The 27168-nt window shown below is 32.5% G+C and overlaps 1 protein-coding gene across 1 annotated transcript; it reads left to right on the top strand.

The window, feature by feature from the left end:
- Window positions 1-3550: 3550 nt before the first annotated feature.
- Window positions 3551-8660, top strand: LOC147383117 (lysine-specific demethylase JMJ31-like). Its single transcript, XM_086427277.1, has 9 exons — window positions 3551-3561; window positions 3663-3798; window positions 4068-4199; window positions 4690-4830; window positions 4971-5054; window positions 6593-6661; window positions 6890-7016; window positions 8115-8187; window positions 8344-8660. Exons 1-9 carry the CDS (start codon window positions 3551-3553, stop codon window positions 8462-8464), a joined length of 894 nt encoding a protein of 297 aa, XP_086283403.1. The 3' UTR covers window positions 8465-8660.
- The last annotated feature ends 18508 nt before the right edge of the window (window positions 8661-27168 follow it).

The raw sequence follows: 27168 nt of genomic DNA on the forward strand, positions 1-27168 counted from the left end.
TGATGATTACTAATTGAGATTTTTCATGCTAAAGATAAATATAATCATATCGTGAGGAGTCATCCATAAAGGCAATGAAATATCTCTCACCACAAAATATGGAGTGGTGAAAGGTTCATAAATATAAGTGTAAACAATCTCAAGAAGCTCATTACTTCTAGTGGCACCTTTCTTGTTGTGCTTGGTTTGCTTTCCTTTAATACAATTCACGCACATTGAGAAATCCGTGAAGTCTAGGTTGTCAAGTACCCCATCCTTCACTAATATCTGCATTCTTTTTTTGAAAATGTGTCCCAGCCTTCTGTGCCAGAATATCGAGGAATTTTCATCTAACAATTTACACTTTAAATCAACATTTGAATGTATGGTTACTAAAGACTGGGCAAATTCATGATCTAGATTCATTTTGTACTAATCATCACACAAAATACCATAACCAACCATAGAATTCACAAATAAATTTAAAATCATATGTCCAAAAGTAAATGAATATCCAATATTATCAAGTCTAGATAAGGAAACTAAATTTTTAGAAAAAGAATGAACAAATAAAGTATTGGTAAGATTCATCTGATGACCGATCTTCAAAATCAAGCGATAAGTTCCAATCACTACCACTTTCACTCTGAGACGATTCCCCATCAAGATTGATCTGTCATTTTTTATCGTCTTCTTGTTTGTAAGGAATCCCTTGATGTGTATAGAAAAATTTAAAATTTATAACCAAACTTGAGAGGCAAGTGAGGGTCAAACACTAGGAAAAGGGGAAGAATAAAATAAAGAAACATTAAATTACTTTAAACCAAAGCTATTAAAATTGTTTTTGTATTTTGAAATTACCAAAAGATGATTATATATTGCTAAAAATTAAACTAATATAAATGTAAACTAAGAAAATAGAAGAAACACCATTAGAGAGGATTCCACCTAGAGTAATTAAATCCAACCTAACCTAGTTTCTAACGTCTTTGATAACTCAATCATAAATACTTGGTGTTATTCCTTAAATCGAAAGATTTAGCAAAATAAAATATTAAATTAGAAGTGCCTAAAGTAAAATAAAATATTAAATTAGAAGATCTCCTTCATTTACTCATGTGTGAAATACCTACCACTAAATATCTAAACATGCATGAGCCATCATGATCTGATCTAAATATGATCCATCAACTCTAACATATAAGGTGTAAGAGTTCACTTTAGCCTTGTGCCATAAGAGTTGGCCTAGCCTTGAAGTGAACTCATGAACAATAAAGCATAGAAAAGATGAATGAAAACTAAAATTATTGTAAAACAATCTTACTCTAGACTTATTCACTCTTCAAATAGAAGAAAAACTAGCCCAAGGTCATTGCAAATAAGGGAAGAAAAGCAAATGGGGAGAAATAAACTACCATTCATTAAAGAAGATAGATTACACTCTCTTCCTCATTCTCTCATTTAATTACAACAACTAAGAAATAAAAACCTAATCTAAGAATAAAAAATTTCAAAAGAAAAGGCTAAGGGCCAAAAGTTAAAGGAAAGAAGCAAGAGAAAAGTCCAAATGACCAAAGGCTCTTTCTATATTGGGAAAAATCTCTATTTATAGAAATCCGAGGTTCTTAAAGGATCCATTTCGAGCCTCCGTCATATTTGTGGATAAAATCACATGTGAAGTAAATTCACAAAAAATTAAGGCGATCCACTTTAATTCTATCGTCGCGAAGGTAAGGCTCAATGCCGCAACGGTCATCTTGACTCCTTTGGGGCTAGATTTTGACTGGGATGCTCCATTGGTCCACATGATTGTAGTGCAAAATTGATTTCTCGATTTTTGGCTCATTTTCAATGATTTGAACTTTAACCTACACAATGAATATGTGCATAAATTTTTTTCGATAAATACAATTATTTCATGTAAATAAGCCTATTTAATAGGGTGGAATATGCAACGTGATAATCTGAGGCTTAACATGATTATTTACTTAATATAGTAAAATAAAAATAAAAATCGAGATAAATGCCTGGGGAAAGTGTGAATAAATTAGTATTTTAAGACATTGATCATCATTGCCTTGAATTTATAACACGAGTATGACTCCAGAATCTATCCACCAAATATTTAAGGGAATTTCATCTAAGTTTGATTCATAACATACAAAAAAAAGGAACTTTCATTTCTTTTCGAACCAACCATTTCGCTTTAGGCAATCCTTCTTCATGTGTCATTTTCTGCAATAAAAGTAACATTTGACATTATTGTCATCTCTCTCGTGAGTCTGATCACCATTCTCAGATCCATCGCCTTTCCTCGATGAATGCTTCTTCCATTTTCTTAACTTTCTTCTTTTCTTTCCAGCTCCTCATGTCATAGCAAATGTTGAGTAATGTCCTTCCTATCTCAACCTCACTTCTTCCTAAATGCACATACTAGAAAACTCGTTCCAACTCCATTTGTCCTTATTCATGTTATAGTAGATCTTGAACGAACCAAACTAAGTTGGAAGTGAGTTGAGAATGAATTAAACTAAAAAAGAATCATCAACTTTCATCCCCAATTCACTTAATTTTTTTAACTTTGACAGTCATATTGAGAATATGATCTTGTACTCCTCGAATCCCACCATACTTCATAGTAGTCAGCTCCGCCATCAATGTGCCGGCCAATGAATTATCTACCAATCTGAAATGATCCTCTATAACCTTATGATATTTTAGCGTGTTATCCGTAGTTGGAAGTCTTGATATTGTTCACAACTATCATTCTCATAAACATAAGACTAGTTCTATTCAATCTCCCCCAAGGATGAAAAATATTATCATGTTCTGCAGTGTTATCCTTGGTGAGTTCCACGGATTTCTCAACTAAAAGTGCCAAGTCGAGATCCAAAACACCCAATGTAAATTGTACTTGCTCTTACCATTCCGAAAAATTTGTTCTATTAAGGACATGGATGCTAGATGCGTGCGAATGTACGGAAACAAGAATAAGTACGGTAAAGAATGACAAAATGCTTCTATTAGTACTTTGATTAATTTCCTAATATAGAGTGTAGGGCCTCTATTATGATAAACTTATCAAAATCACTTCGATTCATCTTTTGGGCGAAACTTTGGCATATTTAGTGTTTACTCAAATGTGAGAAAATTAATCACCTAGCAAGGTTAATCGAGTGTCCTAGTTTATTCAGTTAAAATCTATCACCTTTGGGCATTCAATTTTGTTCCGTTAAAATATGTAGATCTAGGTACCTTGCTCAGTCTATAATGAATTGAAAAAGATTCTCCTTGAGCTAATCCCAATCTCCTAACTATAGCTGTCAGCGTGAATGTGCTATCTTAAATCCTATGCCTACCTTAGTACCAACAACATTCACTAATGTCATTAATTATAACCACCCATAATGTATAAAAGGTTTTTGTTAATATTTCAATCAGTCAAGTCATATTTTATTCTAAACTTTAATGGATTGAGACTAGGGAACTATTACACCATGTGCACTACGTCATATTGTGTTTTTGGCGACACTACCATTGCGCTAAAAACGACAGTTACAGACTGTCGTTAATGGCGACAGTGTTTGATTGTCGTTTCCACGTCGTTTTTATGGAATCACTGACGGTAATAAGTAAAAGTTGGTGTGCCAGTAGCCACTCAAAACTACCCCTTTCTTCCCCAGAGAGAAAAACGAATATCTCTCTCTCTCTCCCCGATCTGGTTTGATTATCGAATTCCTTTGTGTTCATCTCTCCTTAAGTAAACAAAATCGCGCTCTCTCTCAACTCGATCTGTTCAAGTTGGATCCAGAGCGCCAGGTTGGTTTGTTTTTTTCCCTCTTTTGAATTTTTCTAGGGTTTGAGCTCTCGATCTCACTCAATGATTTTGATTTTTTGATTTGTTATTTCTTCAGATCGAACTCTCGGTCTCTCTCTCTCTCGGTCTCTCTCTCTCTCTCTCTCTCTCTAATCTTCATCGACTTTGGTTCTAAGTTTTCGATCTGATATCGAAACTTTAATCAGGTTCGATAGTATAGTTTTGATTTTATTTTTTGGTTTGATTTAAAGGTTGATGGATCTGTATGCAGATATTGGATACAAATCCCCAACTTTTTTTCCATCTGCAGCAGCAAAGGTTGATAGAATTGATTTGTAATGGAAAAGTAGAAGAAGCTTTGGAGTTTCCTCGGGAGGAGCTCGCACCAAGGGATGAAGAAAATGTAACTCTTGTCCCCTAATTTCCTTATTGTGCCTTTTTTTGGTTGCTACTTTGTAATTTTGAAAACAACACCTCACAAGGTTTTCTTGTTCACACCAGATGATAAAAGCTTGAATTTATGATTTTCAATTGTTTTTCTTTGTAGAAAAGTAGTTTTTTATAATATTACTTGAACCTGAAAGGATTTGATGATAATGATAGTGATAATTATCTGTTAGGATCAAGCTGGCAATCATATTCTCTATTAAATTTACAACTGAATCATGATTAATATACTAAGGTTCAAACAAATTTATATGCCTCTGAGCAAAGCTTTCTAGAAGAGCTGGAGAGGAAAGTAGATACAAAGTGTTATAATTAGTAGACTATCAAGGGGTATATCCTCTATTTGAAAACATGAGTATCTCAAATATTCAACAAAAATGTAGAGCCTGTCCAAATCACCCAAGATTTAATTTGGTTTCTGTTCTGTATTTTAATTATGTTTCTAGGCACTTTCATATAGAACTTGGTACCAAGGAAATGCTCAATATCGAAGAATACACAAGGTGAATTCTGTATCATCCTCTGATTTAGAACTGATTTTATCTCTTCCAAGAAAGATGGCAAGAAAGTTCACCAGTAGTGCCAAGGTGAATTCTGTATCATCCTCTGATTTAGAACACTTTTGGAAATTGCGACACTGATGAGGAGATTTGCAATTGGTGGATTAATATATGCTTTTTTGATTATCAACCTCTATATTTATTGGACACTTGCATGGAAATTTCAGGAACAAGCAGGGTCTTCTGTTGTGGAGGCTATGCTGTCCAGATCCCCACCAGTCTTCTATGGTGATCTTAGAAGTCACGAGATGGTAACCACTCATATATTACTAGATTTAGGGATTTTCTCTTTGATGAGTTAGAATTTGGAAGATTGCTGCTTTCCTATTCAGCTTAATTTATTATATTTTGCTTTTTTCTGTTGTAAGTTCCTTTACCATTCTCTTTTTTCATCACTTCTTGCAAAAAACGTCTTCAACATTTAGAGGATGGTCATGGTGCTTGTCTTCAGTCAGAAGTTCATGGACAGACAGGACACACCATCGATGAAGCCGATTTGGCTTCTTTGGATTCTCCTCATCAAGTTTATTTAGCGCAGGTTGATATATGGAAGTGCTTTTAAGTTAGGTTGTTCATCCTGCTTTAATTCTTCAAAAATTTGCTCTCAGTTCTTACAAGGTTATAATTTATGTTTAAATAGAAGATTTTCTCTCAGTTCTTTCAATGAGGTTGAAACTTAAGGTGCAAATGTGCTCAAAGCAATATCTGTAATCTAACCAAGGTTTAAAATCTAGTCTAGAGGCAATGTTTTGGTCAGGAGGAAAACTGAGATTGTCTCTACCAAAATATTTGAGACAATCTGAAACATTCAACATCTCGGGATCAATTTTTGGTTTTGATCTCTGCCAAAATGAAATGTTCAATCGAAACATAGCAAAACTTTGAACCATGCACCTAATGTCTGTTGAGTTACAAAATATCAGGCTATGTGTATATTAGCAATTTTTCCTGTGATTTGATATTGCTTGGGATCAGAACCCTGTTTTAACTCTTAAACCTATGAGAAAAAGTGTGAAGGATCAAAGAAGTATGTCTAATGTACCTGCGAGATGTGAATATGTAAGACTAAACTCATTTGTTGAAGTAAAAAAATCCCAATGCATGTGATTTCTTTATCTGTTGAGATGTCCAAAACATTTTATTTTTTATGAATCTATGGGTTTTATTAAAATAAAACTAAAAAAAAAGAAAAAAGGAAAAAAGTTTCCTCTCAAGACTACATCAAGAAGAAAAAATAGATTAGTGTGACAAATTACTGTCCATATATCAATTCCTCCCAGGTGTTCACAAAATGTTCTACCTTTACATCTCTGAAGTCGAAACTCCTTCCAAATAAGAGCCCAGTCCACTAGTAAACGGCCCATGGTCTGCCTTACCTTTTTATTTCTCTTCAGAAGTTCTCAGGTTACGTATGACAAATGGCATAGGTTAAAGTCTTCCACAGGATTTCCCCCCACAATCACCAAAGTGTAATATAATCCCATTTGAAACACCTTTGAAAACTTTTCTCATTTCTATGAATACTTCTAAAAATGAAAAATATGGATAATGATTTGTGGATGTCAGTCGAAATCTTTTACAAGTGCACATTGCACTATTTAGGCACTTGTCAACAATCTGCATACTTGTTATCTGGGATTCCTTTTTCAGATATTCCTGAGATCTCTTATTATGTTATATCAACATCAATAGTTATGATACATCATTCACATTATTGAGGACTTACTACTAGCTGATGCCACAATTTGGGAATGAAATTCAATTACTTGATAATAAATTTCTCATGCAGGTCCCAATTTCAAATATGGAGACTAAAGAGAGGTCTCAATTGGAATCTCTGAAAGAAAACATTCAAATGGTTTGCATAGTTCTTATTATTCTTTCATTCTGGTCATGTTTCATTTAGATTTTAACCCTCCACCAAACTTTTAAGGTTAAAACATATGTTGAATTATTCATGATAAGTTTCTATACTTTGGTCTTCAAAGAGAATTAAGTAACACTCAAGTAACTGTTGCTTTTACAAACATTATTGTTGCCTTTTTTTTAATTGTTGTTTTGTTTTACCTTTGTTTGGTTCATGCAGCCAACAATTTTGGAGACAAAGGCGTTAGCATGTATCAATTTATGGATGAATAATGCTAGATCCAGATCTAGTACTCACTATGATCCACATCATAACCTTTTATGCATAGTTGCTGGATGCAAACACGGTATTTTACTTATTGTCTTTGAGACTAATAATCTGTGTTTCTCCATTTTAGTATAAGTTTATAAGGTTTATCATTCTTAAGTGCTTCTTGCCATTGTCCTTTCCTTGATAAACAACACATAAGTAGATAAATCATGACTCTTTCATCTGGTGTGTCTCTTGTGGAAACAAGAGTTTAGCTTGGTTTTGCAAGAAAATAGATCAATTACTAGGAAGGCTTGAATTGCTTTCGCTAAAAGAATAGATTATGAGTGACCTTCAAAAATCATATGGCTCCTAGATTTCCTAAACGCCTTTCCGAGCCCTCAAAGTTACTGTGCAATCTAAATGTCAATGCCCGCAATGTTAATTATGCTACCCTAGCATAAAACTCCACTTAAAAGCACTTTTAAACTAACTAATAGCTTTTAGATTTTCTTAAAATCCTTCCCCAATTGTAAGGAAAATTAAAAAAAATCGGAGCTACTTATCAAAGAGAAAAAAAAAACAGAGCTAGCAATACTTTCATAGATGTTAAGCCTATTCATATTTGGCCATACTTTATGTGATTCTTGTCCGAATTTCAATCTTGGGCTTGTACTTACTAACTGTGCTTGATTGAGGTTTTTAGACCCTTTCTGACGCAAAGCCTTCCAGTCTTCTTCTCAAAGATGGAATTTTTCATGAAGCCAAAAAGTTGAGCACTATTAATATCACTATTGTTCCATGCTTCTATCCTTCTAGTGAATTTTTATTATTTAGACCTTGGCCATTGAAATCCCTATAAGGTTTCCATTCGAAAGGAACCTATTTTGGATGAGCTTTACTGATTAGTCTCCTAAGATAGGTAAATGTAGCTAGTTCCTTGTCTGTTCTCATTAGTCATTATTATATATGGTAGGGGGCTCTTGGAAACCCCTTGTTACAAAAACAAAATGGTAGTTTAGGGTTATTTTTTACCAACAAATTATTGAGGTCATGCACTCACACATACATGCCTAATGGTTCTGCATTGAGTACATTAGATCTGGTATCTTAGTTTTTGGGCTTCCAAGTCTGAATTTTGCTGAACTTTATGTAAGAACGTTGTCTTTATTGATTAATATTTGGTGCATCTCAGTTGTTTTATGGCCCCCTTCTGCGAGTCCCCTGTTATACCCTATGCCTATATATGGCGAGGCTTCAAACCACAGGTATGCTACTTCTTTAACCATCTGGAAAATTGTAAAAGCTCATTTACTTATCTTTATTGTTGGTTTGTTGAACTTCTGTGAATAACTTTTAAAATTCCTATTATTAATGCTGTGTTCATATTCTTTATTTTGATTCTTCCCTTTTTATTATGGTAGTTCTGTAGATTTAGAAAACCCTGATTTTTCAATTCATTCAAGAGCAAAGCACTCAATGGAATACTCCCAAAAAGTGATTCTTCGTGCTGGTGATGCACTTTTCATCCCTGAAGGCTGGTAAGAAAATAGTTTCCTTGCAGTTCAACTTCTTCCGTGGCTGCAATTTTTTTTTTTTTTTGGTGCCTATTATGTTGATCAGTTGGAGTGCCCATGCACCAGGGATCATCTTTAAATGTCTTAAAGGGTCACTTTTCACTTTTTATGTGCTGTAACATATTATTTTAAACTGAAATCTTACTATGACTTGAGCACAATTTTCATCAAGTACAATTATTTTTTCTGTTTTAGTTCTATTCTGAGTTCCTTTTGTTAGAACTACAGATCCACTCGAGTTAAATGAACGTGATGACCAACCTCAAGGATTACGTCACAAGGATGAAGGACGGTTAGAATGATATTTACTATATCACTGGTGAAAGCAAGAGCTGTTGAGACCTCCCCATTCCTTGAGAAGCTCAAACTCTGTTAAAATAAGTAGTGTGCCATTTCAGAATTATTCTTTGTGATTTTTAGTTTGAACTGAATGTGGGTGTTGATTTGAAACAGGAGTGGGAGATCATTAATGATTTTTAGTTACATTTATGAAAGTTGAAGACGAGGGGTATTTGGGTCTTTTCATATTGTTAGTTGGGGTCTAGGATTTTCACCGAGATTACCATCATATAAATACTAGTTCCCTTAAAATAATAATAAATTTTATTAAATCCCAAATTAATGTGACTAACAATAGTTTGTTACTAATTTCAGGTGAAAAGGGCACATTCGGAAACCAACAAAAGAAATAACAATTATGGTTACAATACGCGGGCCGAAAGGAAGTTTCTAGAAAAATATCGATCGATTTGGGCGCCACGTCACCGCGCCGCGGCTAGCCAAGACCGCGTCGCGGTCATTTCGAGGAATTTATCCTCGAGATTTTTACAGAAGCTTCTAGAAGCTTCGGTGGTTGTAACTGATTGGGTCATTTGAATCGAATTATCCGCTAAATCACCCCGATTACCCGAATACAAACATTATAATTTGAGGGTTGATTTCAAAGAAGGGGTCCCCTCTTGGGTCCCTCTTAGGCTCTTTTCTTCTTTAATTGTCTTTAGTTTCTTCTTAGAATTCTTTGTAATTTTCTGTTGAGAGACCTCTTGAATGTAGTGAGAACTTCAAGAGTGATCCATTCATACTTCTTGTAATCCTTTGGAGAGCTATTAAAGGAGCATTACTAATCAATCATCATCTTCTTCACTCAATCTCTCTTTTCTCTTTTATTAATTTCTGCAATTTTAGTTCTTGTGATGATCGGCTAGATCCTCTTTAGAGAGATCAATGATGCCGAAGCAAGTTTATCCCTCTAATGTAGTTTTAATTCCTTATTTTGCTTACATGTTTACTATTCTAGAAATTCTACTTTGATTAGATGATCTACTTATATTTCTGATTCAAACTTTGATAGCCATTACTTAGATAAGTTCAAGAACGGTTATGCTTTGTGAAGAATCTGAATATAAGCTAGGCAATCTCAATTAAATATGAATTTCCATGAATGTCTCTTGGTTACCTTTAATAATTAAACCGCTCCACCTTCCGATCCATGAGCAATGACTTGCTACATGGATTGAGTTATTCTTGGAATTGATCTACATTATGGATAGTTTGCAAAAGCTGATTTGATTTCTCTAAACCTCCTTTCTTATATCTTCAATCTCTACTTTCTGTTTTATTTCAAATTGCAAGTTAATTTCCATTTCATTTATGCAACAAATCTGTTTTGTTTTTAAGAAAAATCTGTTTTCCAATTCTGTTTTGGACTTCTAACCGAATGAATATTTGAATCTTCATTGTCCCTGTGGAACGAATTCGACTTGCCCAAAGTCTTAATTCACATCTTAATCTCTGCATCTCTATTGCAAGCTTTACAACCGATCAATTTATGAAAGTTGAAGACGAGGGGTATTTGGGTCTTTTCATATTGTTAGTTGGGGTCTAGGACATCAATGTCAAACATAGGGGTATTTCCACTAGTTAACAACAGGTGAAGGGGGGCAGGTGTAAAATATATTTTTTTTATTTTAAAATACCCTATAGCGACGGTCGCTGACCGTCGCTATATCGTTATGTTACTGTTGTTTTTTCCGACTGTCTTTGATAGTCGTTTTTAAAAAACCACTCCTTTTAAAACGACTCTTTTTGCGACTGTAGGGGCAGTCGTTTTTGGCGCATTATGACGTAGTGCATATAAACTATAATTATGAATGTCATATATTAGAAATTATTCAATGCCCCTTTTTTATCATTAGCAAAAACTTGTTTCAATTGCATATCATAAGGGATTCTATCAGTAAATGTTCCTCTTGTTAGGATTGACATCAAGTTATCTAACCTTTTGTATGCATGGAAACTTTTAAGAAATGTTGCTTTTCCCCCCTTACTTATAGCAAAGGATACCCCCTTTAATATTTTTTGTGCAAAGCAGATGAATAATCATTTGCTTCCAGAAAAAATCAAAGAATTTCTTGGAAATCCTATAAGAACAATCTTTTTTTTTTTTTTTTTGTTCTGATAGATGGTCAGAACTTCATATGAGTTCAAATAATCCTATTGAGAGGTCTACTAGAGAACATAAATTGGTAGTGTTATGAGTGTGATACTGTGCTTGGGTTATCATTCTCGGAAATCATAATGCACGTTTCCTCTTTTCATATGAATTCTATAATATTTCTATCATTTTGAAATTTTATTTTCCCATTAACCAAAGTATTTTTTTTTTTTTTTTTTTGGTCTTACCGAAATAATAATTGAAATTTAAAAACTTGTATTAAGAGAAATTTTTTTTTTCTTTTTCCCTTTTTAATCCCACATTCCCACCATTACATAGGGATGGGTCCTTAGTTTGCAGACCTTTAATATTGATTTGCCACAACTAGGGCTGTCAATGGGTCACGTTTTGGTCCAGCCCTACCCAAGGTTTGAGTAGACTGTTACTAGGCTTGTTTAGTTATCGGGCTGGGCGAGGCCCATTACATGTTTAGGCCGGGTGGGGTTTAAGCTGAGGAGCTAAGCCTATCGAGTGGCCTGACCCGATAACTTGCATTACGTAATACGTATAAGAAAACAAATGGGTAAGGCGGGACTTGAACCATAGGTGATTTCTGATTTGTATGAGGCCAAATTATCACTGGGCTGTTTAGGACCCGGCCCATTGACAATCCTATCCATGTATAACATGTTTTATATTTAAAGTTACCCACCATTTTAGGATCTTATGTGAAGTATAGTAGTTTTCATTAATGTGATTGGGATTGTAAGTATTTTCCTTTCACTTTTATCCATATAATATGAACAATTTACTGTTTTTTTTTATTAATCGGAAATATATATATAGGGCAGATGATGGGACTTATGTAAAAACAATGGTTCTTCAAAATATGGGTTAGAATTTTTGGATTGAGCTGATTTTTTTGTGAGGATGGTCTCTATAATGAGAAGACCACCCTCACAAAAAATCAGTTCAATCTGAAACTTCTAAGTCTATCAAAAGTGGTTTAAAAACTATTAGTAAAAAATCGACGATTCACATTCTACATCACTTTTGATGGGGTTAGAAGTTTCAGATTGGACTGATTTTTTTTTTTTCAATGATCTTCTCATCATAGAAATCATCCTCACAAAAATTCAGCTCAATCCAAAACTTCTAACCCATATTTTGAAAAATTGTTATTATTACATTGTTTTTACATATGTCCCATGATCCATCCCCATATATATATATTGTTGGGGCACCTGTTAAAGTGCAATAAACACTTTGGAGGAATCTGAGGATATTGTGGTAAAAAAATAATTTGTTAAAAGGCATTTTCAATACAAAATCCAATTTCCTAAGAGTATTTATTGCTCTTTAATGTATGGCCTTAGCGTTCAGAAGCTCTAAAGAAAGTCAAACATTTTCAATACATGGACTAGAAGTTTCAAAATGGTCTGATTTTTTATGAGGATGATCTCTATGGTGAGATCATCCTGACCAAAAATTAGCCCATGTATTAAAAAATGTTTGGCACTATATTTAAGTATTGTCCTCACCTATGATGATCCTTCTTCAAACTTGATTTTTTGAATGTCGTCTATATTTATTATGTTACCTAACAATCTTTGAAGATTTACAATCTCATTTCCTACTTGGCCCTAACATTAGTGATTGTACTCCACGATGTAGTAATTAACTAAGTTGGGATTTGGAAATATAAAAAAAATATGGTGTGGGTAAAGTTTGATTTAATACGGGGACGAATAATAAAAAAATCATGAATTATAAAAATGGTGTTTTTAAACAATAACTCAAGTGCATTACGGAGATGGGGTTTCGAGAGAAAGAGGGAGTAGGTTGACAATTAATTTGGTGGATCGTTAGTTAATTTGACAAATTAAATAGGACAACCCCTTATTCATATAATTTTTCCTCATTTAAAAAGAAAAATCAGAGAATTTTGTGAGGATATTAATAGCTGTACAAGTTTCTAGTCCCTTCATTGTATGCGTGTGTGTGTGTGTGTGTGTGTGTGTGTGTGTGTGTGTGTGTTTTTGCGTGTTTATTTTTTTTTTTGGAAATCATTATAGCTGTATTTTGCCAAATTGTATTCCAAATAAAAGTTAAAGCTTCCCTTCAACCTAGGCCCTTGTCGAACATAGTGGTTGAATGGTCCCATTAAACATATATAGTCGTGCAAATAAAACCATATTCCTTTGTGTCACTATAATATATGTTATGTTATTATGACGAATCACATCAAACCATACCAAGATGTACACATGCCAACTACCTTAATTCATGAAGTCCATAGATAATGATGCCATAGGCCTGGATTCATTTCTTACCATCGTTGAATTATTGATCTTAGTAAAATCAGGTTTACCAATTTAAAAAAATGTACTCAAAATCCAAAGATAATTATTTCATTTAGATAATGCCACACCTATACCTAATGATTTACTTTCCCTTAACCAAATTAGAGCTTAGATATTCCAGTACACGAGCTATAATACCAATGAGAATTTTTCCAATAGTAGTTCGAACAAGTGCCTGATGCAACATAATATATATAGAGAGAGAGTAGTAAATACCAACAAAAAGAACACAAACTTGAGATGTTCGCCATCATGAATCAAGTATATGTATGTCCATAGATACAAATAATTGAGAAATTGTACTATATAGTTGAGTCACAAGTGACAAATTTTCTCATCTAAGCTTTGATTTGCCAAGCCCTTAACACCCCTTCACTCAACACATATGACTCTAATTGATTATCCAATTGAAGTGTCGATTTTCACAAGATACCCCTTTTACTTCGTGGGAGAAACTCAAAGCTGAAGATGTTAAAATAAATGTTAATAAATGATGATTAATATTTATTTAAAATTGATTCAAATAAAATTAATTTGGTTTATTTTAAAAATGATATTTTGAAAGTTACTTTATGGTTGGTTTACTTTTTGTTAAAAGAAAAGTAAGTAATTTTTAAAAAGAGTATTTCTATTGGTTGATAACTTTTCACATGGATTGGAATTTGTAAAAGTTCTTTTGACTCCTTTTTTCAAATTTTTATAAATCCCACATTGCTTTTTAAAATGTTTTGGAGGGATTTTTATACCTATAAATAAGAACCTATTCTCAACTCTTTCTTCATTCCAAAGACTCTCTCCTTGAGAGCTCCTAATGGCTTCAAGCTATATGGAAATTTAATAATTCTTTTTTATTTTATATATATATATATATATATATAAAATAAGAAAGAAAGAAAGAGAGAGAGAAAAAAATTAAATATTTAATAGGGCCGTCCAATTTTGGATAGGCACCAAGGCCAAACCGAAAGGTGTCGAAGGAGCTTAAGGGTGCTTAACGGATTCCTTGATCCGAATAGGTGCCTAGTGGTTCCAATGGGTTTCATACCTATTGAGATTCAAAAACCATTTACGAATGGGTGTGATTTTTAAAATTGATATATATTTATGGAGATTAATTCTGTTAAAAAAAAAAACTAATTAAAAAAATTTTCTACAAAAAGAGGCATTCGTGTATCCGAGATTCAGTGTGACAGATTTTCTCAAAATAGTGCAAATTTTGAGGAAATATACAGTTGTGTTAGAACTGGGCTCTGTTGTATCCTGAAGACAAGTTCGCCAGCAACCCATCTGCATCTTCGTGTTTAATCGGAGTGGGGGCGTCTGTTGTCTATAAGACAACGTAGAATACTACGTGCCTCAGAGCAATATTTTTTAAAGTTCTATATTAGTTTTTCTAACAGAAGAGTCTCCAAGCTCATCTCACCTTCCGAATTCATTTGCATCAACCAGGTTTAGTTGCGTTATGGATTTCCTCTTCTAGTTACCTAGAGTTCATAACAATCTTCCGAAATTACCTCTTGTGACTACTCCAATGCCACAAGTATTTTGGGATACATATTACTATTAATAGCTCTTTCATTACACCTCAAAAATAAAGGCGTGTTGGACCAATTATTTAAGAGCACATCAACACCATAAGTTTGCATGGTTATCCTTGTTCCACCCCAACCACCATAAGGAAGCTTAATCTCAATTAATGAAGCAACGCACTTTCCAAAACAAATTTGGAATGTCGTAATTCGATCCACTATCCAATAGTCAATCACATTTGCGAGCGACTAACATCTGACAAACAATTATTGATGTTGATGGCTATCAAATTCTGACAACTAACCATTCAACAACTATATCTAAACATAAATTAAGGTCCAAACTTTTTCTTTCTTTCTTTCTTTTTTGTCAAATTCAAGCCACAACAAACAAATGTTGGCTTGGTTGGAGGTGCTGTTGGAAAAATCTACAGATTTTTGTGATCAAGTGGGTCATTTTGAACTATGTTTCAAATGAGACTCACACTTTGCTCGAGTCGGGACCATTTGATAACTTATTCTTGAGGACATTGTGGTCAACACAAGCCTCGATCAATCATCAATTTCTTCAATTCTCGGGTATCTACCAATAATTAACAGGTGCCAACTAGTTTAGTTGGTAAAATTTATGAATGACTATACCATATACCTAAGATCATTACTTGTTAGCACTAAGTTACTGGTCTCATTAAAATAATAGTAATAATAATAATTAAAAATAAAAAGCGAACAAAAAAATATTGGCTTAATTGGCTGCTTAGATTGAGTAGTTCACCATGATCAATCTGGTTGGAGGTAGGTGAGGGTTGCTGTCTTAATTAGCTTGTACCCAACTGTGGGTCATATCTCATATGTATGATGTTCAAACATCAACTTCTATAATACATGCACTATGACCCTAGGACAAAAAAACAGCTCCATCAACTATAATTACAAGTTAATTAATAAGACTTTAAAAGGTAGAAAACTGTAAGGAGAGCCAAATAAATACATGCATTAATTTAGCATTAATGAATGAGTGATTAATTGAAATCTCTTGCTTTAATACTTGTCGATATTAAACGCGTGTTGCAAGTGCAATATATATATCAGCACAAAATCATACACAATGGCTACTATGATATGTCTTAGGAAAATGCTGAAATGACAAAAAGTATTTACTGCGATTCTCACAAGTCTAACGTAGTATGTGCACGTAACCATAGATGCATTTCCTCGCGATACGAGTAAAAATCATCTACTATTATGTATGCATGTCCACATCAGACTTGTGAGAATCACAGTAAATCCTGTGTCACCCCAGGACAACTCTTAATTCTTTTAATTTATGTAACTTTAATATAAGTTTTAGAAGGTTAATTATTTATTTTTCTAATGGAGTTTGGTGGACAGAGAAAACTTATTAGAGGCAGGTGAAGTGTCACACCTTCATAGTTGCCCACCTTAATTAGGCCGTTGCATGTACAATGCCATTTACTAACCTACCACTAGATATGTACCATAGTTTTAAAACTCGCCAAGTTGATTTGAAACTTGGCTGAGTCAATTTAATTTGGTTGGATTTTGATCGGGGTGATTTGGCCGCAAGAATCAATGGAATTGACTTGTTGATTCAATTTGTAAAGTCATTATTAAGTGTAGAAACCTAAATCCAAAGCTTTTTATTTTTATTTTTATAGCAATTAGATCTAGCCCACTGGACTTTATTTAGGAATCTGTCTAATGGGTTTGAGTGAGGATGATTTAAGGATTACACTAAAGGCTGATAGGAGATTAAAGTGGAAGTGAAGGGGAAAATAAGAAAGGTCTTTGGTGGATATTAAATTATAATAAATAAATAATTAATTAACTGTAAAGCATGCAAAATGGGAGCTTTCCCAAATCATTCCCGCAATATCACGACTTAAATAAAGGAAGATTAATTACTCGGATGGTTAAAAATAAAAAAAGATTTCACAAAATTAAATTGTTATAATTCTTCTTTATTAAATATGTTGTAAGGTGTCTTTTCTCTGGCTTATCTTGTGAGTTTTTAGGTCAATAAGGATGTGCCATGTGATCTAGAATATTTCATGCAAAGTAAAAATCGAGAGTTATTGAATTAAATATAGAAGTTTGTTTGAGAAATAAAGCATTATTTGTTGCATGAGTATATTCTTTACCAAAGAGAAAAAATAAACATTAAGAGAAGGGTCACTTACTCTAATTTTTTGTTAAAATTCCACCTTTTATTTTATTGTCTTATGAATTCATTGAGATTAAAAAAAATTAATACCAAAATTATCTTCCTTCGATGATTGAAGAAGAAGATTTAGAGAATTAAAGTTGAAGGAAGAAATTCAAGAAGGTTTGTTAGAATAACTTTTCTTGAGGTAGGGTTCTTATAGTATTTTTTTTTTTCGATGGATAAGCTAGAGTTAAAGGGACCCTTCCCTATAAGAAACAAAAACCACTTTTAACGAGTGTAAATATAAGATGAATCTTCTTCTACAATTCTTCAAAGATCTTGAGGAACATTGGAATTATCCTGAATTATAAAAAATTCATCTGAATCAGCCCCCAATTTTGCTAAAAATCTGTTGTCCCTATTAACTTCTCTCCATTGAAATTCAAAGTCACATTCATCAAACGCTCGACCTTGGTTTGCGATCTCCAAATAGGGTCTCTTCATACTTCCATGACGGAGTATAATCTCCCTTTATGCATTTGATAGAATACATCAAATCAAATGAGATTATAATCCATTTGAACTCTCTCACTCGCGCTAACCGCATCACTTCCAAGATTGCTTGTAATTCAATCTAAATAATATCGTTTCCTTCGCTATTACTCTAGCCCACGAACTGAATTCTTATAGTATTTTTACTTTACTTAAATATACACTTTGCATATTTGAATGTTATTGGAGGTTGAAATATGTTGATTTATTGGCATGTTGTTAAAATGTTAATCTGAATTCCTACAATGCAATATTTTTAGCAAATTTATGTTATATTAGAAATGAATGTGGAAAGACGGATGGGCCTTGGGAATAATCCCTAAACGAGCAAGTTAAGACCATGGGTCATTGGGTGAAAGGCGCAGAAGCCCTCGAGGAAGATCCCTTGCTTGGGATGGATGTTGGATAATGATAAAAATTGATTGAAATTGGATGCGTGTGATCTTTTAATGAGACTTGCATGTTATTTGCTTTTCGAGTTGACATGTAAATGATGATATTTATAATGAAAATGTGAATATTTATGCATATTAAATTTACTATGATATTTAATTTATGTGTAATGTATATCTTCGTAAGGTTAAATAATGTTTGGATAATCAATTGGGCATGTTGATTGATGATTGATGGACCAGAAGAGAAACTTAAAGAATTTAATTATTTTGTATTATCTTAGTTATTGAATAATACGAAAACAACCTTAGTTATTGGATAATCAAATATGAATGACTAATGGGCCCATAAGAGAGACTTGAAGGATTTTATTATTTTTTATTATCTTAGTTATTGAATAATACAAATACAAATTTAATTATTGAATAATCAAATATGATTGTATGGACACTAAAAGACAATTTGATGGTCTTAAATTTATTTGATGCATGTGATTTGATAAGTTTACATTAAATAAAGTGTTAAAATAAATTTTAGTTAGTATATTATTAATATTGCCGTTATACTTTTGTGAGCAACCGTGGTAAATCTAGGGAACTCTTGATTCCTTTTTAATTAAGCATTAATCCTTACTATTTAATACTTCAATTAATCCATGAGATTCATTGAAAAATAAATGGAGTCAGAACTTTGATATTTGTTATCCTAATGAATATTTAATACGAGAATTTTTAAAAGATTTTGTGTGGCAAGTCCAGATCAGCATGAACCTTATTTTCATGAATATTTTCAAAACCATGAATACATTATTACTTTTTATTAATGTTTTTCAGTTACTTTTAAGTATTTTTCTTTTAGGATATTTTTTTAACTTATTTATTGACATTTAAAGGTAGAAAGATTATTTCATTATAAATAAATAACGAGTTGGTGATTTGGATTATTTGCCAAATCAACTATGTGAGTCGACTCGTGAAACATTTATAATTGTATTTTATCTCACCCATGGATTATGGGTCATGGGTCGGACTATGGACCATAGGCCGGATTGCGGATCTAAAATTCGCAACATGACATTAAGTCAACTCAACCAAATCACACAGAAAATACACTGAATTGATAAATTGAAATACTATTGAATTAAGCACCAAATACTTTCACGAAGAATTAGAAAAAAAAAAGGGTATGTTCGACACCCTACTATTTACCTTACGTTTTGTGCTATGTGTTTTGTGCTACATGGGTAAGAAGTTTTGGAATGAACTGATTTTTGGTGAGGATGATCTCTATGGTGAAGAGATCATCCTCACCAAAAATCAGCCCATTCCGAAATTTTTAATCCCATCAAAAATGATTTACAAAAAATGGATGTTCCCCGATTCTTCAACTTGTAAAATATCTTGATTAAGATGTCCATCGAGTTGAGTCAACTTGCAAGAGTCATGACGTGGCTTTGGTGAGTCAAATAAATATATATTAAATGACTAAATCTATAAAATAATTTAAGGAATTTAATATATTTTAAATCTGATCAAGTCTTGCAAAAGATAGTACTCTAGCTAATTAAAAATGACTACAAAATTCTATTTATTTTTAAAATATATATCAAAAAGTCCATTTAAAAAGAATATTGATTGCTTAGTACCCACTTTATCAAATATTTGTGTGTGTGTGTGTGTGTGTGTGTGTGTGTGTGTGTGTGTGTGTGTGGAGGGGTGGGGAACTTTTGAAATTAAAATATCTCAATTCAAGTTTTAGAAGTTTAAAGATTATTTTTCAAAAAATTAATGAAATTCCCTTCAAAGAAATTTTGAAGAAAAATACCTTAGTTACAAACTTTAGAAACTTAAGACTATGTTTTTTGAAATTAATGAAATGCCCTTGACCATGGTCATTTCTCATAGATTAGTAAAAACAATATCCAAATGACTTAGAAAAACCCTTTCTTTCTCTTCTCAAACCGTGGAGACAACAATGTTGAGGATGATCATCATTATCATCGAATTGATGAGCTATCTATTTGACTATTATAGATTGGATGATTTGCAAATCATAAGATAGATTGGTATTGATCATTGCTACGAAACTATCATTAAGGAAAAATAATTATTTGGTTGTTATATCTTATTTACAAGAATATCCTTATAAAATTTATATAGCAAATAATGGGGAAAAAAATATCTAAATAGAAGCAAACTCTAATTGATATAATTAAAATCTCCATCCAATATTATCTTTTATCTTAATTACTTCCTCAAATTGGACCATGTTTCAATTTGATACAATTAATTTATATATATTAAAGAATATTAACAGATGCCTATAGAAAATTTGTGGTATGAGATGATGAACCCCAACACATTGGCTTTTTAGGCAAAAAGACTTGAAATTTGACTTACTAACCACCATGAATAGAATAGATGCAACTCTTCGAGTTGATTGATTAGTCACAGAAAATTAATGCGACTCTTCATGCGGAGTTTTAATCATCATGGTTCTCTTTAAAAAGGTGGGACTCTCCAAAGCAGTCGTTATATCTTGATAATCATTGACTTGGCCGATTAGAATCTGTAATTATTGAACCGAAGGCTGCATGTACTCAGTATTAATGGGTGCATTGAAGTCAACAGACAATGGTTTTGCCAGGCTTGGCCCAAACTTATCCTGAGTAGTTCACCATGATCAATCTGGTTGGAGGTAGGTGAAGTGTAGTTTAGTCTTAACTAGCTTGATGTACACCACTGTTGGTTATGTCCACACGAATCCTTCTCATAAACCCTAGAACAAGAAAGACCCAATTAATTATATATAAGCCTTTAAAAGGCCAAAACAAAGACACAAATCTATCCATGGATTTATTTAGGATGTCTCATGCATTAGTGTCAATGGATCATATGAAACCCAAAATACAATTCAAGAACTTCAAGTTTTGACCGATGTTTTGGATTTTGATAAGGATCTGATTGGATAAGATTTTGATTTAATATTGTATCGGGTTGGATCCTTATAAACCATGTCCTAATCCGATAATATGTTAGAAAGTATGTAAATTATATATTTTTCTTGAGATTATGAAGTTAATTTAGATTTCATAAATAAAATGGGATTTGGCCTGATTTAGACCCAATTCGATTGTTAATGGATTGGATCTAAATCTTAATATTGAGAGCCAATAAAAACTAGATCAAAAAAAGATCCTATCCAATACTTATCTAATCAGTCCCTTATCCGATCCAATCCTTACAGGATTGGTACCAAGTTGGCCTCAATCCGATCCTAATTAACCTAATCCATTAACAATGCTATCATGCATGATCCATTGAATTGTCTTGTTTTAGAAGTTATTAATTGTGGTGAGTAGACAATTACTCATCACAATTTAAAATCAATACTTAATTAATTGTGTTGTACATCCCCTTGTTAGGTTGTTATCTAGATTGCACTTGAACCATTAATCATCATCACCATCATCAAAGTCTTATCCCAAGGATTCGGGATTGTATCTAGTCATGAATATTCATGGTATAGGTGATGCTGGATTTCTTACATTGATTACTAACTTGATGTAGCCAACTCATTTATTTGGGTTTAAGAATGATAAAATAATTATGTAAAAGTGACGTAACAAAGGTGGAGTTAGTTGTATTGAAACCAGCACTAAATATTATTACATTAAGTTCAATAAACTGGTTTAAATTAAATGAAATATAATGAACATAACGGGAGTAATAATAGTTATATGCAGTACTAAACACGCATATCATGCCATCATAACGACATTCTTTGAAATGTTGAAGATATTTTCAATTTCAAATAATACCATTACTTTAGTTTTAGTAAAAATTTAAGAGGCTTTACTTTAAGTTGAATCTAAATATAATTTTTTTTTATTAGGAAGCCTGATTGTAATCTCAAGTATCATCATCTAAAGATTTTACCAACTAAGCTAGTTGGCAACTTCGTTTTTTTTTTTTTAATCAGTTAACCTGGTTTTAATGACTTTAGTGACTCGATACTGGTGGAAATTGTACTTAGGTCTCAGGTATCATCATCCAAAGACTTTACGAAATAAGCTAATTAGCACCTACGTACACATTCCTTTACCTGATCTAATTAGCACCTGCACATTCATATTCAAGTTTGAGTTTTTTTATTTATTTATTTATTTATTATTATTATTATAGAGATTTGGAAATGGATCCAACTCAGATCATATTTGAATTCATCTCGGGTCAAGTCGGATAAAATAATTTTGAAACGTTTGATTTTGTTTTTTTTTTTTCTGCAAACTTATAATACTATTCTATTTTATTATTATATCATTTCATTTTGCAAGAATACCTGTTGTAGAAAATTAGTATAAAAGAATAAGTTGAAAAAAACTTAAAAATATAGTTTTTAAAGCAATATATATTCGAATCTAGATAGATCTAGGGATGGATCTCTATTCGATCAGGATTGCATAGGGCAAAGCACATTAAATCATACTTGGCTTTTAATTATTTTTTTTAAATTTAATTTTCAATACTCCAACATTTGACCCATTTTATCTCATACTTTAAGTTAGTAAGTTTGATTACAAAATTTAAAGTTGAAATTAATTTGAAGCATAACTTTTAAAAATAATAGTTGAATATTATCAACGGAAAATTACTTGGAGTACCTTCGTGGAGGGTTTTCAATCTAAATAGTCCTTTAATTTGGAGTGGTTGCCTGATAGTCACGTAAACTTTTTTTTCCCTTAATGGTCCCACATTATTTTCAAAGTCACCACTTTTTATTTGTTATCGAGTTCAACATTTTTATTGTTTAACTCATCACATTTTATTGTTGACTTTGATATTTTTTATTGTTGAACTCAACGTCTTCAACATGCTTGAAACCTTGAAAAATGATTTCTTCGTCCTTCTTAAATCCTTTAAGTTGAAATGAAATCTTCAAAACTCCATTAGAATGTCGAAAATCCAATTTTTTCAATGAAAAATATGAGTTTGCACAATTTGTGCACATTCCACGTTTTACTTGTATGAAATGTGAGAAGTGACATTTAGGAATTAATTAGAAAGAAAGTTTTACTAAATGGATTATTAAAAAAAGCCCTACAACTTTGAGACTAATGAGTAAGATGTCCCTCCATGTAATTTTTTCTATTATCAATTATTAGGCTTTTATTTATGACTAATGATATAAAGATGCGTTGAAAGGTATACATTCTATACATGGCTGACATGTCATGGTCAGAATCATAGATCTTTTTTCTTGTGTATCTTGAAGAAAAAGATCAATAGTTTTGTACCCATATCACGTATTTTTCAACTCGCCCTTATATCACAATATTATATTGAGTCGTGATTTTCTTACTCAAATTTTTTTTTCTTAATCTATACTCGATTAATGTGGCAAGGGCAAAGAGTCATAGATCTTTTTCTACAGGTACATAAAGAAAAGATCAACAGATCTATGCCCTAGCCACGTCAATCGAGTTTAGATAGTTGTCATAATGCAATGCTCTCTCTGGCATAACCCCTCATCACAAAATCATAGATCAATTCCTTGGGGATATGTAAGAAAAAGATTTTTAATTATACATATCCCGAGGGAAATGACCTATTGTTGTGTGGTGGGGATGTGTGTCACATAGGGGCGTCAGAAAATCATTTATCTAACGTCGTCAGATGCAAAGAAATAATAACAGGCCAGGCTGTTTCACCGTCATAACAGCACGTTCAGGGCCTTGGCTTCGAGAACGTCGTCGTTAACTATTTTGATTTCTAGCGTACGTGTGTTAGGTTTGACTGGTGGGAAATTGGTGAAGTGTCGCAAGTTTACGGTTGTCAATTTTAATTATGCTGTTGGTGACACGCACGTGCAAATGGTGACTTAGAAACGTACTTCGTTTTACACTTTGCTGACGTAGATGTGTTTACGTAATCATAGATATCAGGACATGAGTTTAAATACATGTCAGAAAAGTATGAATTTCTAAGGTCACTTCGGCATGACACTTTGCATAATAATGAATAGAGATGCCAATGGACAGGATCCGACCCAAAATCCAATCCATTCTATAACTTCGGATCTGAATTGTGAATTTGGGTTCTAATAAAGATTTGAACCGATCATTATATAGTTTATATTTGTTAAAATATATGAAGTCTGGATTATTTTTGTAATAATTATAAAATAATAATTTTATTACTTGTAAGTATTAATTATAATTTTTTAATTAATATAATAGTTTTAAGTATTAAAAATAATAATTTTTAAGATTACAAATAAATATAATTTTTAGGAATACATATTTATAAGAATTAATTATAATTTATGAATATCTAATTATAAAATATAACAAATGATTTTTTATTTTGTATTATTCTTAGAAAATAATATAATTTTTCATTATTTCTAAAAATCCTTAATAATAATAATAATTTTTAGTATTACAAATAAATACAAGAGAAAATTATTTAAAAAATAAAATATTAATGAATAATTATGAAAAAATAAGAATTTTCCCATTAATTATTATTAAAAAATTATAATTTTTTTGAATTTCTCAAAAAAGTAATAAACTAGCGGTTGGAACACCAGTTTTCATGGGATATTTTCGTCAACATGTAAACCAGTGGTTGGATTGTGTGGTGTTCATGAGGGTATTTTCGTTAGCTTGAAAATCGGTGGTCCAACCGTCAATTTACTACTTTTTTGCTAAATTTGTTAAAATTATTATTTTTAATAATTATAAATTAATATATTATTATTTTTAATAATTTTTCCAATATCTTATTACTAATATTAAAAAACAAAAGGAGTTAGCTCAGTGGTATAACTAATTGCATTCGAAATTAGGTGGCTCTTGATTTATCTTATGGCATATTGGGAAACTTTTGCAGGGTTGGCCATGCGGGATGTAGGATACCCTAGGTTACTATAAAATAAAATAAAATGGCACGAATATCAAATTAGTTGTCAGTCTACAAGTTTCTATCTCAATTTGATGATTCGATTGAACCATTGAATTTTAGGAATATATTGAATATTTACTTTTTAAAAGTCGAACACAACTAGAATTGAATAAGCATCATAATAAGTAGTAATGTGATAGACCCTACCATTCCATGAAGATTAAGATGGATTTATATAGATTCAAATAGATTAGGATAAGATAGGTTAAGAGTTTGAGTTTATGATAAGTAGAAACATATGTATAAAACAATATAATAACAATCATTTTTCAAAAATATGGGTTTGAAGCTTTGAATTGAGCTGATTTTTGGTGGGGATGATTTCTATGATGAAAAGATCATCCTAGAAAATATCAACCCAATCTGAAACTTCTAACCCCATTAAAATTGATTTAGAATGTGGACCGTCAATTTTTTATCAATAATTTGTAAAATACTTTTGATATATTGAGAAGTTTCAGATTGTGTAGCTCAATCCAAAACTTCTAACCCATGTTTTGAAAAATCATTGTTTTTTACTTATGTCCCATGATCCGATATATATATATATATATATAGGGAAATGTTCAGCACCCTAAGTTTTACCACACACTTTAACAAACATTTTTTGTCTTACATGGGTTAGAAGTTTTGGAATGGGCTGATTTTTGGTGAGGATGATCTCTATGATTAGAAGATCATCCTCCCCAAAAATCAGCCCATTCCAAAATGTTTAGCCCCATGTTTACAAGTTGAAAAATCGTGGACCGTCCATTTTTTGTAAATCATTTTTGATGGGGTTAGAAGTTTTGGAATGAGCTGATTTTTGTTGAGGATGATCTCCTCACCATAGAGATCATCCTCACCAAAAATCAGCCCATTCCGAAACTTCTAACCCATATAGGACAAAACGCGTTTGTTAAAGTGTGTGGTAAAACTTAGGGTGCCGAACGGGACCCATATATATATATATAGGGAAATGTTCAGCACCCTAAGTTTTACCACACACTTTAACAAACGTTTTTTGTCCTACATGGGTTAGAAGTTTTGGAATGAGCTGATTTTTGGTGAGGATGATCTCTATGATTAGAAGATCATCCTCCCCAAAAATCAGCCCATTCCGAAATGTTTAGCCCCATGTTTACACGTTGAAAAATCGTGAACCGTCCATTTTTTGTAAATCAATTTTGATGGGGTTAGAAGTTTTGGAATGAGCTGATTTTTGGTGAGGATGATCTCTTCACCATAGAGATCATCCTCACCAAAAATCAGCTCATTCCGAAACTTCTAACCCATGTAAGACAAAACGCGTTTGTTAAAGTGTGTGGTAAAACTAAGGGTGGCGAACGGGACCCATATATATATATATATATATATAGGGAAATGTTCAGCACACTAAGTTTTACCACACACTTTAACAAATGTTTTTTGTCCTACATGGGTTAGAAGTTTTGGAATGGGCTGATTTTTGGTGAGGATGATCTCTATGATTAGAAGATCATCCTCCCCAAAAATCAGCCCATTCTGAAATGTTTAGCCCCATGTTTACACGTTGAAAAATTGTGGACCGTCCATTTTTTGTAAACCATTTTTGATGGGGTTAGAAGTTTTGGAATGAGCTGATTTTTGGTGAGGATGATCTCTATGATTAGAAGATCATCCTCCCCAAAAATCAGCCCATTCCGAAATGTTTAGCCCCATGTTTACACGTTGAAAAATCGTGAACCGTCCATTTTTTGTAAATCAATTTTGATGGGGTTAGAAGTTTTGGAATGAGCTGATTTTTGGTGAGGATGATCTCTTCACCATAGAGATCATCCTCACCAAAAATCAGCTCATTCCGAAACTTCTAACCCATGTAAGACAAAACGCGTTTGTTAAAGTGTGTGGTAAAACTAAGGGTGGCGAACGGGACCCATATATATATATATATATATATAGGGAAATGTTCAGCACACTAAGTTTTACCACACACTTTAACAAATGTTTTTTGTCCTACATGGGTTAGAAGTTTTGGAATGGGCTGATTTTTGGTGAGGATGATCTCTATGATTAGAAGATCATCCTCCCCAAAAATCAGCCCATTCTGAAATGTTTAGCCCCATGTTTACACGTTGAAAAATTGTGGACCGTCCATTTTTTGTAAACCATTTTTGATGGGGTTAGAAGTTTTGGAATGAGCTGATTTTTGGTGAGGATGATCTCCTCACCATAGAGATCATCCTCACCAAAAATCAGCCCATTCCAAAACTTCTAACCCATGTAAGACAAAACACGTTTGTTAAAGTGT

Source organism: Akebia trifoliata, chromosome 16 (assembly GCF_017979445.1).
Source record: "Akebia trifoliata isolate Shusen 1 chromosome 16, ASM1797944v1, whole genome shotgun sequence".
Lineage (NCBI taxonomy): Eukaryota > Viridiplantae > Streptophyta > Magnoliopsida > Ranunculales > Lardizabalaceae > Akebia > Akebia trifoliata.